Source organism: Nannobrachium achirus (assembly GCF_963921795.1).
Source record: "Nannobrachium achirus genome assembly, chromosome: 2".
NCBI classification, from domain to species: domain Eukaryota; kingdom Metazoa; phylum Chordata; class Actinopteri; order Myctophiformes; family Myctophidae; genus Nannobrachium; species Nannobrachium achirus.
The window spans coordinates 38,698,015-38,713,949 of NC_137811.1; the positions used below are offsets into that span (position 1 = coordinate 38,698,015).

Here is a 15,935-nt window from a genome sequence, read left to right on the forward strand (position 1 = left end):
AGGTGGTTGCACATTTCTCTATGAGAAAAAAGTGTCATACATGAATGTTTTTTTTCTTTCTATCATAATAATGTAGCCTACTATCATGTTATTATTAGCCTATTATTAATACAAGAAAGGGTCACCTTATGGGCAGATAACTTATCAGCACTGTTAACCAACATGGATTTAGGCTATTTGGAAAATGTTGGCAAAAAGCTATATTGCTAAACTGCAACAATAATAGACTTACCTGTTTGTTGTATTCTCTCCAGACGTCATCGAAATTAACATCTTGGCAAAATACACTGGTCAAAAGGAGGAGCTGCACTACAGCAAGTTTGAGCATCATTGTGAAGCCGCAAACGGTATCCTACTCTGTGTTATTCCAAAGAAATGTAATGTACAGAACTCTGCACAGTCAGTCAGATGCTGAAAGACGCGTCTTCTCCTTTGGCTTTGATCCGGTCCGGCGTTGCAATGTTTGCGCGCGACCGATGCTTACGCACACTGGATGTGTGGCTGTGGCGTGCTCCTGCAAAGGTTAATAAGCCAATAGATGATCTCATCTCAAAGTTTTATGTCTGAGGCTCTTTGAATTTCACACTAACTTGAAACAAAATGTCCTAAAATAAGAGGAAGAAGTATAGGTGCGCAAAAGTCCTTCCTTATCCTTGAATAGGCAATAACGTTGATAAAGAAAGAAAATAATTGGGGAATCAATCAGGGAGGCGTTATGAGATAGGTGACACACTGGTGTCCCGACTTGCAATGTTGGCATGGGGAGTCATCAGGCGGCACCACTGACTGCCTTTTTAAAGTCTAATGATCGTTATAACAGTGTCCAGACAATCAAAAAATATGTCTGAATGTTTTATCGCGAGTCAATAACATTTATGTTGACAATATGGCACACAGTACACTGACTATCTAGAAAATAAAAACATGGCACTTCCGCAGTCCGCACTTAATTTCAAAAAGGTTGCTGACCCCTGCTCTGAGACTTTTTTTTTTTTTTTTTTTTTTACTTGAGTGGAAGGCAAGCATGTCTTACTACGAAACACAAACGCACGCTGCGCAACGTATTTTGCATTGCATGGGCCACCGTAGCTTAAGCAAGCATGCAGAGGGGGAAGAACGAATGGTGTGCACTGACAACAACACTGACATTCATTCTGAATTACTTTGACTTGCTGTGAGTGTGAACACAAAACATTTGTCATTCAGAATGAACAGACTCCAGGTTCCCGCATTGGGCTGATGAAGATTATTTTGTGGGATAGATAGGTCTACACTTGACTTGCCGAAGAAGAAGAACGATGTCTTCGAAGCTTGTTCTGTTTGGGTTTTGGTTTTGGTTGCTTGTTGTCACATGTCATGTGATTTCTACTCATGCCTCAGTGAAACCGTGGAAGCGTATGATACTGGCTGAAGATGACGAACAGGAGCAGCAGGGTACCTTATTATCCCCTCCGCATGCTTCGAACAACAACATTACTGTGGATTTCAGATGGAAGAAGCATAGAGCCCCCCAGGCCCCGGGCTTTGAGCCAGGGGACAAGGCAGCCCCTTTCAAAGTGGCGACTCTGGACGGAGAGTTCATTTACAAGCCGGCGGCTCTGCAGGGACCTCTTATAATTCACCTTTTCACCAACAAGTCGGGCTTTCTGGAGAGTCTATGGAGCTCTGAGTCGTCTCTCAGTGACCTGGTGCAGTCGCTTCCTCAGAGCGCTCAGGTGCTCTTCCTGTCCCTGGACGACTCTGCGGTCAGCGATGTTCTCTGGATGAGGGAGCAGGTCATCCGTGCAGCAATGCACAGGTGCTTATATAAGCCAGTGTTTCTCAAACTTTCACGTTTCAAGGTCTTACCTTAACTCTGACAGTGTACAAATGGAACCAAATAATGGAACCAAATTTGGACACTGTCAGAGTTACAGACTTGTATGGGTCAATTTAGACCCCCCTAATTGGCCCTAAAGGAAGTGGTGAACCCACAGAGTCCCAGGGATCCACTTTGAGAACCACTGGCTTGAGCTACTAGAGCAGTGGTTCACAAACTTTGACATTTGAAGTTCACCCCTTAACTTTGACAGTGTACCCATTGGGTTCCATTTGTACACTGTTACAGATTTACAGATTTGTAAGGGTCAATTTAGACCCACATAAAGGAACCTAGCTAGAGAGTCCCTGAAATCCACTTCGAGAAGCAGTGTTTCTCAAACGTTTTCATATCAAGGATACCCAAAGTAACATGTATTTGGCCGTGGAACCCCATCTGAAAATATGTTGTGCCTTAAAGTTTTTTAAGATGTGAAAATAGTAGATCTACAAGCTCACAACGATAAAAAGAACTAGAAAAATATTGTTCCTTCGAAACAATTGTGGGCTCGCTTCAAGCCAGAAAACAATGGCTATAAAAGCACAAAATGTCAAGATCGCAGGCAGTGCTCTCTTTGACGTTACTGACGTCAAAGATTGGTCCATTTTGTTCCAAAAATGTGTTGTGCAAAAGTTGACCCGCTGGTGGCGCTATAACAGGCCAATGTGAGAAGGTTGGTATCTGTTCCTTGACCTATTGGGAATGTGCTTGCAAGATTTCACGCACATCCCAGGCTGTGTTCATGATTTGAGGTGTTTTTGGCTTTGGACACTTTATCGCTGCTTGCAGCTATATTTATTATTATTATTTTATAATTTTTTTGTGTGCACTTCATAGGCATGTTAGATAAAGGTCCTTAGATTGCGTGTAGAATGTTTTATGCAAATTGCAAAAAAAATCCTAGAATAAAAACGGATTTAAGCGTTTTACAAACTGCTCAAAATTATATAGCGCCCCCCTTTGGCCATTTGGGGTAAGATTGGTTTCAGTGATATTTGAACTAACCCTCTACACTATTTTGTCATGAAAATGTGACTTTGCTTGTATGTTTTAGAGGCAGAAGAATAATTTGCATAAAAATGCAATATTGTTTGAATTATTTAAAAAAGCATGTTTCAATGTTAAAGAAATCCGATCTGACAGATCTTTAGATATCGGTCCAAAGTTCACGTAAAAAAAGTTTTGTGCACGTGACGCGAAAATTCCAGAATAAAAGCGGGTTTACGCGTTTTACAAACTGCTCAAAGTGGCGGAAAATCGAAGGGCGGAGCTTACTTAACAACGACACAGATGTCTTCCGCTTGAGTCAAAGCACGCGTGTAACAAGTTGCATGTCTTCAAACGAAACGAGTCATGACTTATGCCCGTTTGAAGTTTGAATTTTCAGACGCTTCGTATAGCGCCCCCCTTTGGCCGATTGGAATAAAATTGGTTTCAGTGATACTTTGACTAACCCTCCACATCTTTGCCAAATGCCATGAACGTGTAACTTTGCATGTATGATTTAGAGGCCGAAGAATAATTTGCATAAAACCGCAATATATATTGAATTATTAAAAAATTATATTTCACTTTAAAAGAAATCCAACCAGACAGTTTGACCGTATTGGTCCAAAGTTCATGTGAAAAAAGTTTTGTGCACTTGACGCGAAAATCCCAGGAGGAGATAGATTTTTACTGTTTTTCATATAATTCCGAATTGTGGGAGACCTAAAGGTCAGAGGTCAAAAGTTAGAGGGTAAAAGTTGTTCGGCATGAGAAGACGCATAAGTGTATACAGGTTTCATGGCTGTATGTATAACACAGCATGAGCTATACCTGTTCAAAGATCGCACTTTCGAAGGCTTCCTACAGCGCCACCATTTGGCCGATTGCTATAAAAAATAATAGCACACTTCGCCACTGTAAACTGAACACATTGATGTTTTTATTTTCATTTTCTCACTAAGTATGTAGGAGTAGAAAGGAACCGAAGTTTTGAGGAGAACTTGATATAGTATGCCTGCCTGATAGATAAATAATGACAATATCTAAAGTGTGCTCGCCTTATAGGCGAGCCCACAAATAGTCAGTGTATACTTGTATAGGGTTAAACTGGGGACCTCCTGGATCCCTCTCAAGGACCACAGGGGGTCCCTGGCTGAACCTCACTTTGATTAGCACAGGCGTAGAGTAGATAGATAGCTTTCAGTTTGTTTTGATGAAATGTATGAGAACGCTTGCTCTAATCATTTACTCTAGGATTGATGTTCCCCCATACATACAGCATCAATGGACCGAGTAGTCCAACAAGTTTTCCATGGGATATGAGTCTTGGATATCCGTATTCGGTACCATTAGAGGGGGCAACGGTTGCAAATGATTTTTGTATTGCTTACATTTCTGATGATTATGAAATGATATACATGATACATTTTCACATTTGGTCTTATTCTGATTGAAAATGTTCCGTATCCTTTTACTCATTGTGCACTTGGGTGGGTGAGTGGAGTGGGGGTCCTTAGTCTGAGGCCTCTGTGCCAGGGGGCCCATTCCCATTGTCTCATAATCTGCCTATGATTTACAGTCCACAGGAGGTGCTGTCCAGGTTGCACTTCTCTCCTGTGCCAGTTTTTGCCCTGGGGAACTGGATTCCCCATGTATTCTACTCCTGGAGCTGCACAGGACACAACTGTGGCCTTTCTCAGACTGTTTTCACCTGTGAGGGTAAGACACAGTCTTTGCTAAGAATGTTTGTGGTATAGTTTCTTCTCTTTGGAGACAGTCCTTTTGTGAACGACTTTTGGACCTAGCTTGTGTCAGTGATTCTCAAAGTGCAGTCCTTGAGGGGTTCCATGGGGTTTGAAAATAGCCGATCTACAGGCTCACAACTTGTTGCGGCTCACGATACAGCGCGTTATGAGCACACGTCACACTTTTGCCCTACTCATATCTCCGCCACCGTTGCCCCGATCCATGCCAAATTTTGCAAACACACTCCACTCTTCTAGTGCCACCATGAGGCAGATTCTTGCAAAACACATTTTTGGACATTGCTCCAACAGATTTTGTCCTAAAATCATGCAAAGCGGTACACAGTATCTCTAAAGTCATGTCATCGACATGGATCTGTCCCATTTCCCATATTCCCTCCTGATTGGCTACCATTGCCTTCTAAAGTTTGTGTATGCGACCTGACGGTCGCTTATCTCCAGATTAGGGAGTCTTACTGGTGTTATGCACGCGTGTTATTCACTCAAAGTGAGTTTAGATTACATTCATCTTCTTTTTTCCGAGACAGGGTGGAACATGCCAGTGATCGTCAAGAGATTAGATGCCAGATATGACTGGCTGATGGGGCGGTGGGGTCTGCAGAGGTCATACCAGCTTATCGATGCAGGAGATGGCTGCAAGACCTCCCCTTCCGTGACCGGTGCCGTGGCCTGGGTCTCTGAAGGCGACTGCTCTTTTTTCACCAAGGTTAGTTGACACCACATTCTCTGTGATTCCCAAAGCTGAACTCCTTGTAAGCCTTCAAGAAGTGGCTCTCAATGGCTCTCAGTGTCCACCAGGGGTCTATACTAGGTCCCCTTTTATTTCCCTCTACATCAAATCTCGTTGAAAATGGCTTTATTTTCTACATTGTGGCATTGATACTTTTTACACATCTGATTAAAGTACTTCTGCCAAAACCTAAAGTGAAACAAAAAGTGATTGAACTCATGGGAAATGTTTGCCCACCTCTACAGGTCCAGAATATGGCTCAATCCAATGCCTCTGGTGTCCTTGTTTATGCTCTGCCCGGTAACTCCATTCAGGATATGAACTGTGTGGGCGATGAGTGTTCAGTGTCACTGGGCATACCTGCTGCCATGCTGCACCTGGAGATATCTGTTGCCCAGGCACTCCGGTAAGACCACAACTCTGGAACGACAAGGTCACATCGTCGAGTCACTTTGATAACACAACATCTATGCATGAGGATTAAGAGTTCTCTCCAAAAGCTTAGATGCTGTGATTATTTTTACGTTTTGTTTTTAGGTTTGGACAGCGGGTAAACGTATCCTTCCAGAACACACCGTCCCCAAACTTCTTCATTGCTATAGACCAGCAGGGGCTTCTAGCTGAGATGGGCTGGTTCCTCTACCCCACATTCAAGTTCATCAGCTGGCAGGCCCAGTGGTAAGAAGAGAGCTAGGCTGTGTCCACCAAAGCATTTCTTCCCATTTGAAAATCATCACCACTATTGCGACCAAAAGGTTAGCGTGCCATGTAGGTTAGCTTAGAACAGTTTTAAGACATTTTCACGCAGCAGCTGCGGTCTCGCTTGGATATGCAAGGTCGCACTGTGCTCCTCGTCACATAGAAAAAAGCTCAACATTTCATATGTTGTCACAGGCGGGTGTGCGTGTGCGTGAAAGGAGTACCAGTGCGACAATTTCACAGGAGTGTGCATGCTTGTTGCTCTGACTGTGAGAGTGCCCACGCCTCCATACTTGTCTGCTCGTCTGTACACAGTGCACTGTAGATTCAACAATATGAAAAACGATTGCTGGTGAATCTATTCTCTTTTCTTTCTAGGTTTGACTTCTATGAGGGTCTCCGGAACAGACTCGGAGCCCCTGCTCAGGTGGTCTCAGTGTTTAACAAGACTCTCATGCAGGGAGAGAAAGGAGCAGTTGCTACAGTGGACTTACCCTTTGGTATGTTTTGTATCATGCTGTGTTTTATGCAACATTCATTATTCAGCATCTTCCATGAGGTGCATTGAATACTTTATTAATATGTTTGAAAACAGTACGGCTGTACAGAAAACTGGAAAACTCAAAAAGCCCTGGGGGCCTTGTTTCCATTGTGGGCCATTGTATTCAATGCCACTCACATGAGGCTCCTTCCGTGGAGCTCGCTGTTGTTTGACACTGAGGGCAAGCTATAGGGATAATATTTTTTATGTCCATGTCATTCTGGGTGAAAGACTTAAAAAATGCTCAAACATTTTCAAAAACAATTAACGAATGAATGGTTTATTTCGATACTTTTTTCTTAAGTGAGACATAACAAGAATGTTTTTTTTTTTCTTTGAACCCGATTGAAAAGATATAGACAAAAGCTTGTAGGATAGCCACACTTGTTAATGCCTATCCTTATTACATTTTGTTGAAGAAGATTGTGAAAAACCTAACGAACATAACAAACTAACAAAACAAAACACATACTTTTATAAGTAGTAGAACAAAACAATTAACTTTATTTTTGCTACTTTTGCACAGCATTGTCACCTGACAAAGTGTAATAAAACTAAAACAAATAGATTAAAAAATAAAAAAGTGTTCTGCCCAACAGAGACAATATTAGTGATGCCATTGTGTGTGACTCATTGCAGACATGTTGGACTTCGACACGCTGGAGCTGGATGCATCCCTGTCCTGTCCCAGTGCAAGAGACTCCAGCTGTCCTCACTGGGACCATGTGGTCCAGCTGTTTGTGTGCTGCGACCACTTCAGTTCCTACTGCAACACAGAGCTGGGCCGCTGGATCACTGCCTTCCGCAGGTATTGACCAATTCAGTGGTTCTCAACCTTTTCTGGATCAGCAACAGGGCCCACTTGAAAATCTCTTGAAAAGAAAAGGCTGACACTCTTGTCAAAAAGTAAAACACCAATGTAGTTTTGACTTTCTTTTCTTGTCTTTTTTTATGAGCATTTTCACTACATGTAATTGCATTTTAAAGTCCAAAATGTGTTATTTGATTTTTTTGATCTGAGATACATATGAAAGGTGCACAATAGGAGGTTATTGTTTTATAATCATTCCTACAGAAGGCTATTTGAGTCTTCATACCATTCATTTGAAATAAACAGTGAGAATATCTGCGCACCTGCTGCAGCTTCTTGAAGGGTGTTTTAAGAAACAATACCCTAATAATGAGGTTTAGGACTAGGCAATATATCAATAATGTATTGATATTGCGATATGAGACTAGACATTGTCAGGGATTTCATGGTTTTAGCCGATCTACAAGCAAAACATTTATATAGTCACATGATATTGTCACAAAATTGGTAAAAAGAAATACCATGATCTTTGGGTTTGTCCACATCACCCAGGACACTCAGCCCTGGGTCGGTTCAATCTCAAACCAAGTTCCTGTTCTACGCAAAAAAGGAATCCATTCTGTTCCCTGAAAGCTTTTTGTGTAAATTCCTACTTTTTGAGTAAATATAAATGTTTATTCTTCCTACTAACAACAACATTACATGATAACGTTCCCGTATGTGCATATATATGTTACAATTAGATTGGGTAACTCAGTTAGATCGTGGTAAGAGCGCTCGTTTTGTCGTTCACCACACACCCCTACCACCACCTGGATCAATTCTCCCTTTTGCAAATCCCGCCCCATTCTGCCCTGTTACTATGATGGGACATTTGACCCTGGGCAGATTGTTTTTATAGTGGCAGTGAATGGTATTTTTTTATTTTTTTATAGCCTCATTACAGCTATATAAAGTACCAAAGGAAAAACATCTAGGTGATATTAATAAAAAGGGAAGACAAAGGTACAGTAGTTACATTGCAAAACAGGGGTTTACCCGAAAATATATGTTTTAATTTGTTTAATCCCAGTGGGACAGAATCCTCTTTGCAGATTCTTTTATAGTGGTAGTGGATGGGATTTTTTTTTCTTCATAGCCTCAATACAGCTATATAAAGTACCAAAAAAAACACATCTACGTGATATTAATAAAAAGGGAAGAAAAGGGTACAGTAATTACATAGCAAAACAGTAGTTTTCCCCCGAAAATAAATGTTTTAATTAGTTTAATCCTCTGGATCAGAGATAGAATAGAAATAGAAAGAGAAGCGCATTGCATCTTGGGTAGGAAGAGGACAGAACTATAATGTTTCTCCTCACATAATAGGCTGGCTTTTCGTAATTCTGCCCATTTAAAATATATGTACCCAATCGTGACTCTTAGACCATTGATAAGGTCCATGTGAACTAGTTTGTTGAAGCTTATTCATTACAATGATCGCAAACGCTATGGTCGCGAGCGGCCTGGCCGTGCTCCGCAGTGCAGAACTCCACCCCCGCTTGCAAAAAGTGAATGTATTTTTCTGGTTGGCCAGTCAGGGAGTCTCAGGGACCAATCAGAAGGCTGACAAACGGTGAATTCACTTTGATAGTCTCTGATCAGTGCACCTGTGTAATTCTGCATAGTCACCATGAGATGGCGACAACAGCCATTCACTTGTGTAGTCGTTTGCGACCTAACCCTAACCCTAACCTCCGTGGGGTGAGGCCATATCATTCCTGCCGACGCTACGTTGTCGTTGTTGTGGGTCAAAGCGACTGCTTGTTCCGCCCCGCGCCGCACGACGAGCGCTCCGGTTCTCAATCTAACTATTTCTCGATCTAGCGGTGACATATATATATACATATACAGTGATAAAAAACACCCCAAGGAGTGGGGACTATTCTAAGGCAGTGGGAATCTGTCTTCAATCGTGCAGTTGCTGATGTTGCTGTTGTTGGTTCTGCAGAGGTACAGGACGATGGCTGACGGACGTGTCACCTCTCCTACCCCTGCTCAACAACGGCAGGTGTACCTTCACCATGAGGACGGTGGCCTGGGCCATGCCATGGATGGCCTCCCTCAACCTGTGCTTCAGTAGCACCAATCAAACAGGTACACTTAGGGCTGTCACAATTATTACATAATCGTCTAATTGTGATTATTTGACATAATCGTGATTATTTTTCATAATCGTCATAATCGTTTCCATGTCAAAAATAGTGGAAATAGCAGATCTACAAGCTCACAACGCGTCGCGATGCGACGCGTTGTGAGCTTGTAGATCGGCTATTTCCACTATCAGTGTTCTTTTTTAAGTATAAACTTGTCAAATATGTCAAGTAATTTCTTTGTATATTTAGCTTATGTGTCATATCTACCATGTGCAACTTCAAAGCCTAAAAGCCAAACAGAAATGTAATTGTCAACGACAAAAACACAATTAAATTGTTAATCGCATTCTTTTTAGAGAAAATGTATCATAAAATGGCATAATCGTGACAGCCCTAGGTACAGTCCATTGTTAGGAACGTGTCGACAGCAACAAGAATTCTGGTGACAGATCTTTATAATCCCAGAATAAATATGCTTGTGGGTGAACGTCACAAATGTAACATCCAGACATAATTTGGTGACCACGGCTCTGATCAGCGCAATATAGGATTAGATTTGACCTGAAAAACATTATGTGAGTTTTTCTCTTGATAACCTAGATCAGGGGTATTCAACAGTGGGTCTGGGACCCCTAGAGTGTCCTCAGAGTTACTACAGAGGGTCCTCCAAATCTTGGAGTGATAGAAACTTTTTTTTGAACTCTAGCGTCCATATTCACATTAGCCAAAAATAGATCTACAAGCTCACGTCTCGCGCTGTGAGGCGTTGTGAGCTTGTAGATCGGCTATTTTCGGCAAAGAGGTTTGGTGTAGAGGAGAAAAAGAGCAGACTAAGTACAGAGTGAAAGGTCAAGTTTATTAAGTATTGACGGTTCAAGTGGTTAAATATCTGAAAACACAAATTGACATGAATCCAAAATACACTGATGATCAATCATGCTGTCAAATGATGAAACTATATGGAATCTATGAACAGGTTGTGGGGGTCCCTGCCTCATTTCTCTCTCAACTAAGGGGTCCTTGGACCTGAAAACTTTGAAGACCCCTGACCTACAGTATGTACACATTGATATCTATGACGTTACTTCTCTCACTGACCGTGACCACAAATCTGACAATATTTGGGGTCAGTGACAGAAGTAAAGCTGTGGCTGTTAGGAAAGCTAATGTACAACGTGGCTACTACATGAACACAGATACCATCCCCACTGTGAGAATGGAGTAAAATGGACTGTAATAACACTGTCCCAGAACCATTTCTGCCCATTTCCTCTCACTCAAAGATGGGAGTAATTTCTCAAAGTAGGAAACGGGAATCTCAGTTACGGGTAACGGGAAGGAACAATTTGTCTGTAAATAGTTATTACTGGAAATAATGAGGGCAAAAGACAGGAAATATGTTCAACTATTAACGTCGTACATTGTATATGTCCTCACAAACAGTATAATAGCATCACCATGTAGAGAACATCTCTCCATTACATTAGTAAATAGCACTACCATAGAGAACGTTAGAAAATGATATAGATAACTGTATCTCCTGTTTAATTACATTGGTATATGCAGGGATTCCTGTGGAACTGTGATGTGGCAAGCTGCCTCTAGGGGGTGCATGACATTAATAGTCATCTGGATGATCAAATTATATTAAGTAGATGAAATGGCAATGAAATGTGCAATTGCACCCATGGAACGTGATAGGAATTACGTTGGTGCGCCGCCAAGGCCCCGATATCACGTCCAGGACTCCAGGGACGTGTTACCTGGTGAGCGAAAAAACATCATATCCCATGATGCAACTCGGCCGCCATCATCAGGAAGTGTGTAATCTCCATAGGCTCCTATTCATTGCTGCTATAAAGAAACAGCTTCCATCTCGGAATCTGCTTCCAAAAAAAAAAAAAAAAAAACGCTTCGATCGCTGAGAACCAACTGTGGTGTGTGGCAAGCTGCCTCTAGGGGGTGCATGACACTAATAGCCAGTGTAATGGAGGAGCTGATGTTATAATAAATTAAAAAGAAATATAAACTCTTATACATTTATCTGATCTTTGAGCTTTCACCAAACAAGGAAGTCGGTTAACCTTTTCTTTTTCATGGTCACTGGTAAACATGTGTACATTGTACTGCATGAAATTGGAGAAATCTCCCTTAATAATCATAATCACATAGCATTACCATAGATAACTGTCTCTCCTGTTTTATTGCGTAGCATTTGTCTCTTGCTTGATTATTCTAACTTCATGCATTTTTCTTCTGACCCCTAGCATTTCTTATTGTTGTTTGCTTTAATGAAAGGTTATTCAACTGTTGCATGTTGCTGAGTCGATGCCTAAAAATGTGTGTTGATAATAATAATAATTGGTCACATGCTATTAATAAACAACTTTTCACATACAGATAATCGCGTGGAAAAGCTTTACCCGTTTCGAGTGATGTCATTGTACAGTGGGGGAACCTTTGACAAAAACTACAACAAGAGATACCAGCCAATTAAATTCCGCATCCCACCCTCAACCAAAAAGGTAAAGGAAGAGACAGATGCTTGTTAAATGGTCTACTTTGTTTGATGGGTCACGGTCAATCACATGGCAGGACACATTGGCACATTGTTATAGATAGAAGCTGGTTCAGGTTAGTGAGTGACTGTTGGTAAGTTAGGTTTAGGCATGGGGTTGGTGTGGTTAAGGATCTCGGGAGTGCCTACAGAGCAATGGCGTTTCCTTTACTAGTGTTGTATGATGGCTGCCTACTGCGGTGCCTAGTCATACTGGCTCCATGAACTGATGTTCTGACCGAGTGAGATCAAAACATAGCTGGTTGTTTGACTTTGTTCCCAGTCAGTGTTTTAGGAAGTGGAATCATTATCTTATCCTTTTTCCAACAGTCTTTTGAACATTCTGCAACTTCTCTGTGCCGTCTGTTGTTCAGGTGGAGATGTATGCAGTCATCACAGGCCATGGTAGTGATGAGAACGGCTGCGGGGAGTTCTGTGTCACATCGCATCACTTTCTGATAAACGGCGCATTCAACAACACGCGTATATTTGACTCTGCAGGTGAGAGAAATCACCTTTTCCCCTTTTCCCCAGTTCGATCTCGGGCTCCCCCAGAGTTGGTGTTAACCCATTTAGGCCTGAACACATTATGACGCAATATTTTATCCTTTAACTATTGAAAAATAGCAGATATACAAGCTCACAGCGCGGTGCCGCGCTGCGAGCTTGTAGATCTGCTATTTTTGAAACATCGTGAAAATTCGATTTTTGACCCGATTACATAAGTGTCTTTTGAATCCTTCTAAGATTTTTTGAAAAAACGATGTTTGTATGTCAACAATCTGGCCAGCCATCGTCAAAGAAAAGGTCCTTTTCATTTAACTGGAGCTCAGTTAGTCTGTTCTTGAGAGACTACTATGTCAGTGGTTCTCAAACCTTTTCATGTGAAGGACCCCCAAAATGATATTTATTTGGCCACGGACCCCCATCTCAAAATATTTAGTCCCAGGGACCACCCAGAAGGAAAATTTGAGTTACAAACGTTCGCTTTGAAAATACATATATTCAAAGATTTGCACACATTTTCACGACTTTTTCAAAAATAGCAGATCTACAAGCTCGCAGCGCGGCACTCGGTGCCACGCTGTGAGCTTGTATATCTGCTATTTTTCACTGGTTAAAGCATTCAATAATTTTAGGCCTAAATTAAAGTGTCCTTGAGCAAGACTTGAACCCCAACTGCTCCCGATGTGTACAGTAGGTTGGTGCCTTGCATGGCTTCTTTTGCCATCAAATGAATGTGTGTGAGAGTATGGGTGAATGTAATAGACAATCTATGTAAAGCACTTTGGATAAAAAGCGCTATATGAATGCACCAATTACCTTTTATCTTTGTCCATCAGCCGTCTTTAATGTGTTTTTAAATGAGTTGTCTGTAATGTAGGCTCAGCGTTGGGTTGCACATTGAGGGTCAAGGAGGGAGCGGTCCCCAACGAGCACGGTACCTGGATGTACGGCCGTGGAGGATGGTGTGATGGTCTACAAGTCGATCCCTGGAGGATGGACATCACAAGACAGGTCTGTCTCTCTGTTGCCAAGATGTACATTTTTGAGCGGTGGTCACAACGCTCCTATACGTGGCCGTGTGTGTGGGTCTGTCTGTCTGTCTGTCTGTCTGTCTGCGTGTCTGTCTGTCTGTAGCCTGCAGTAACCTTTTCTGACCACACATGTTAAGGGAGGGGCGCTGTTGTTCAGGCCAGGCCAGACCAGGCACACACACACACACACACACGCACGCACACACACACACACACACAGGGGGAAGGGGGGGGGGGGAACCACCGCTCAGTTCACACGGGTGTGATTTTTTATGATGCATTCCCATTTTTCCAAATGACATTATTTTAATAAGTTTTGTATACTTGACATTATACAGTCTGAGAACTCTCCTGTTGTTCAATGGTTCTCTATAACCCTATTTATTATAATTTATTTTCTTGCTTTAATTTAGCAACTTTTGATGGTAAATCTGGATGATCAAATTATTTTAAGTAGACAACAACATGGGTACAATTGCATGTGTATCTTTATTTTTCCCTCTCCACTCACTGAGGACTAAACACATCTAAGCTTCCATTTCTCTTAAAAGAATGACAAGAGCAGTAATGTGCACTCGAGAGCACTTGAGTGACATAAGCTTCTTAAGGCTTGAACAGCACTTGAGCATTGTGAAGTGAATTGTTGACCATAACGGTCCCACTGTAATCATCGCATATAATCAATTTGTGTAACGATCCTTTCTCAAATACCTCTTTTAAAGACGTAGTTCACCCCCATAATGACATAATTCTATCGATTACTCACCGCATGGAGACTTGAGGTCAATAATATTTTTAGTTTTTGTCACATTCCTTAGACAATAATTTGATTATAATAAATGTACTCCCATTGATTATATTCAAGTCTCCATGGGGTGAGTAATCGATAGAGAAAAAGTCATTTTGGGGGTGAACTACTCCTTTAAGACTATTGTTGTAAATAGGAATATGTTTTAGCCAGCATGTATATTAGGTTTTGTATATGAACTTCCTGTATTGTTTGTTTTCTTCTTCTTTTTCCTACTTTCTTTTAGCTGGACATGACTGGGTATGAATACAACACACTTCTCTACTTCGGCTTATACAGCGGCCAGGACCCCAATCCAGTTCAGAATCCTGGATACATCACCATGTCCTCTTTTCTTATCTTCTATAAATGATGCTTCTCTGAAACACTCCATTTTGATTTTGGGTGGTAAATGAGGGATAAAGGTTGAATGTGAATCAAATCTTGATTAAATGCTTATTTTCCCACATTATTTGTTTCAGTAGATTTCTAATACAGCACTTTGTTTTGATATTTGGTTATATACAATTCTCAAATTGTAAAAGTTATTTACCAAGTTAACCCGCAAAGTCCAGATATATGCACCACTAAAGACATCGTCCAACAGAAGAAGCCGTATGGATAATAATTCCGGGGCATTCCATGTCGTCTGTTCCTTCAACTTAAAAGCTTGTGGATTCTTAGAACAAACTTCTCCTGAATAACTACTGTAGGTCCAACTTGAAACTTCAGGATGAAGAAAGAGTTCTTATTGGGAAGTGGGTGATCTCTGGGAGGTGATTTCTCTTCAGTGGGGGATGAGAATGGCTGCGGGGAGCTCTGTGTCACAGCGGATCACTTTCTGACCAACAGCACATAGGAGAGGGTAGGTAGTTTACGGACTAGGGCATTCACCAAATATTCGAATATCAAAGTCACTATTCGATGTTGTTCACCGAAGTCGAATATTCGCTTATTTAAATTTTTATTGTTTTCTCCTAAAAAAAAAGTCTCTTAAAAAAATTAGGCTGTGACCCCCAAAATAAACATATTTGAACAGGGGACCCCCACCCTGACAAGCACTTAGAATTGTAGGTATTACATTTAATGTGACTCTGTTCCGCAGATAAATATTGTGAAAATATTTTCACAATGTTCGCCTCTTGCTTACTTAATATTTGACAGTTTGGCCAGTCCTGTCGAATATTCGACTATTCGAATACTTTGAGGTCGAATAATTAGAATACTAAAAATCACTATTCGTGAATGCCCTATTACGGACCCATAGGTTCTTTGACGCCACTACAAATCCATTGTAAACCAACCAATAAGAAATGTTATCAATTTCTTATTAACTTTTGTTTTTGTTATAGGTGTGTTTTGTAGAAAAATACAGGATTATGTCAGACTTAGCTTGTGTGGAAATCACCAAATGTTTTGCTATGGTCTATTTAATTTTTTAATGACATTCAGTATTAAAAACATACATACTAACTTGCATTATGACAGTCATACAAAATGGTTACTTTTCTGAATAGAAAGGTTAG

General features: G+C 41.2%; 1 protein-coding gene across 1 annotated transcript; it reads left to right on the forward strand.

The window, feature by feature from the left end:
- The first annotated feature begins 1,132 nt into the window (after positions 1 to 1,132).
- Positions 1,133 to 14,850, forward strand: LOC308305228 (uncharacterized protein). Its single transcript, XM_080749976.1, has 12 exons — positions 1,133 to 1,798; positions 4,425 to 4,564; positions 5,139 to 5,317; positions 5,587 to 5,747; positions 5,879 to 6,019; positions 6,419 to 6,540; positions 7,221 to 7,389; positions 9,383 to 9,528; positions 11,928 to 12,052; positions 12,459 to 12,585; positions 13,469 to 13,602; positions 14,657 to 14,850. The coding sequence occupies exons 1-12, from the start codon at positions 1,299 to 1,301 to the stop codon at positions 14,780 to 14,782; spliced, it is 2,070 nt and encodes a 689-aa protein (XP_080606102.1). The 5' UTR covers positions 1,133 to 1,298; the 3' UTR covers positions 14,783 to 14,850.
- Positions 14,851 to 15,935: the final 1,085 nt, after the last annotated feature.

Excerpts from the sequence above, each read along its gene's own strand:
- LOC308305228 (XM_080749976.1), top strand. The coding sequence starts at position 1,299 with ATGTCTTCGAAGCTTGTTCTGTTTGGGTTTTGGTTTTGGTTGCTTGTT. Across the intron at positions 7,390-9,382 it reads TGGATCACTGCCTTCCGCAG|AGGTACAGGACGATGGCTGA; the intron begins GTATTGACCAAT and ends TTGGTTCTGCAG. Across the intron at positions 13,603-14,656 it reads GGATGGACATCACAAGACAG|CTGGACATGACTGGGTATGA; the intron begins GTCTGTCTCTCT and ends ACTTTCTTTTAG.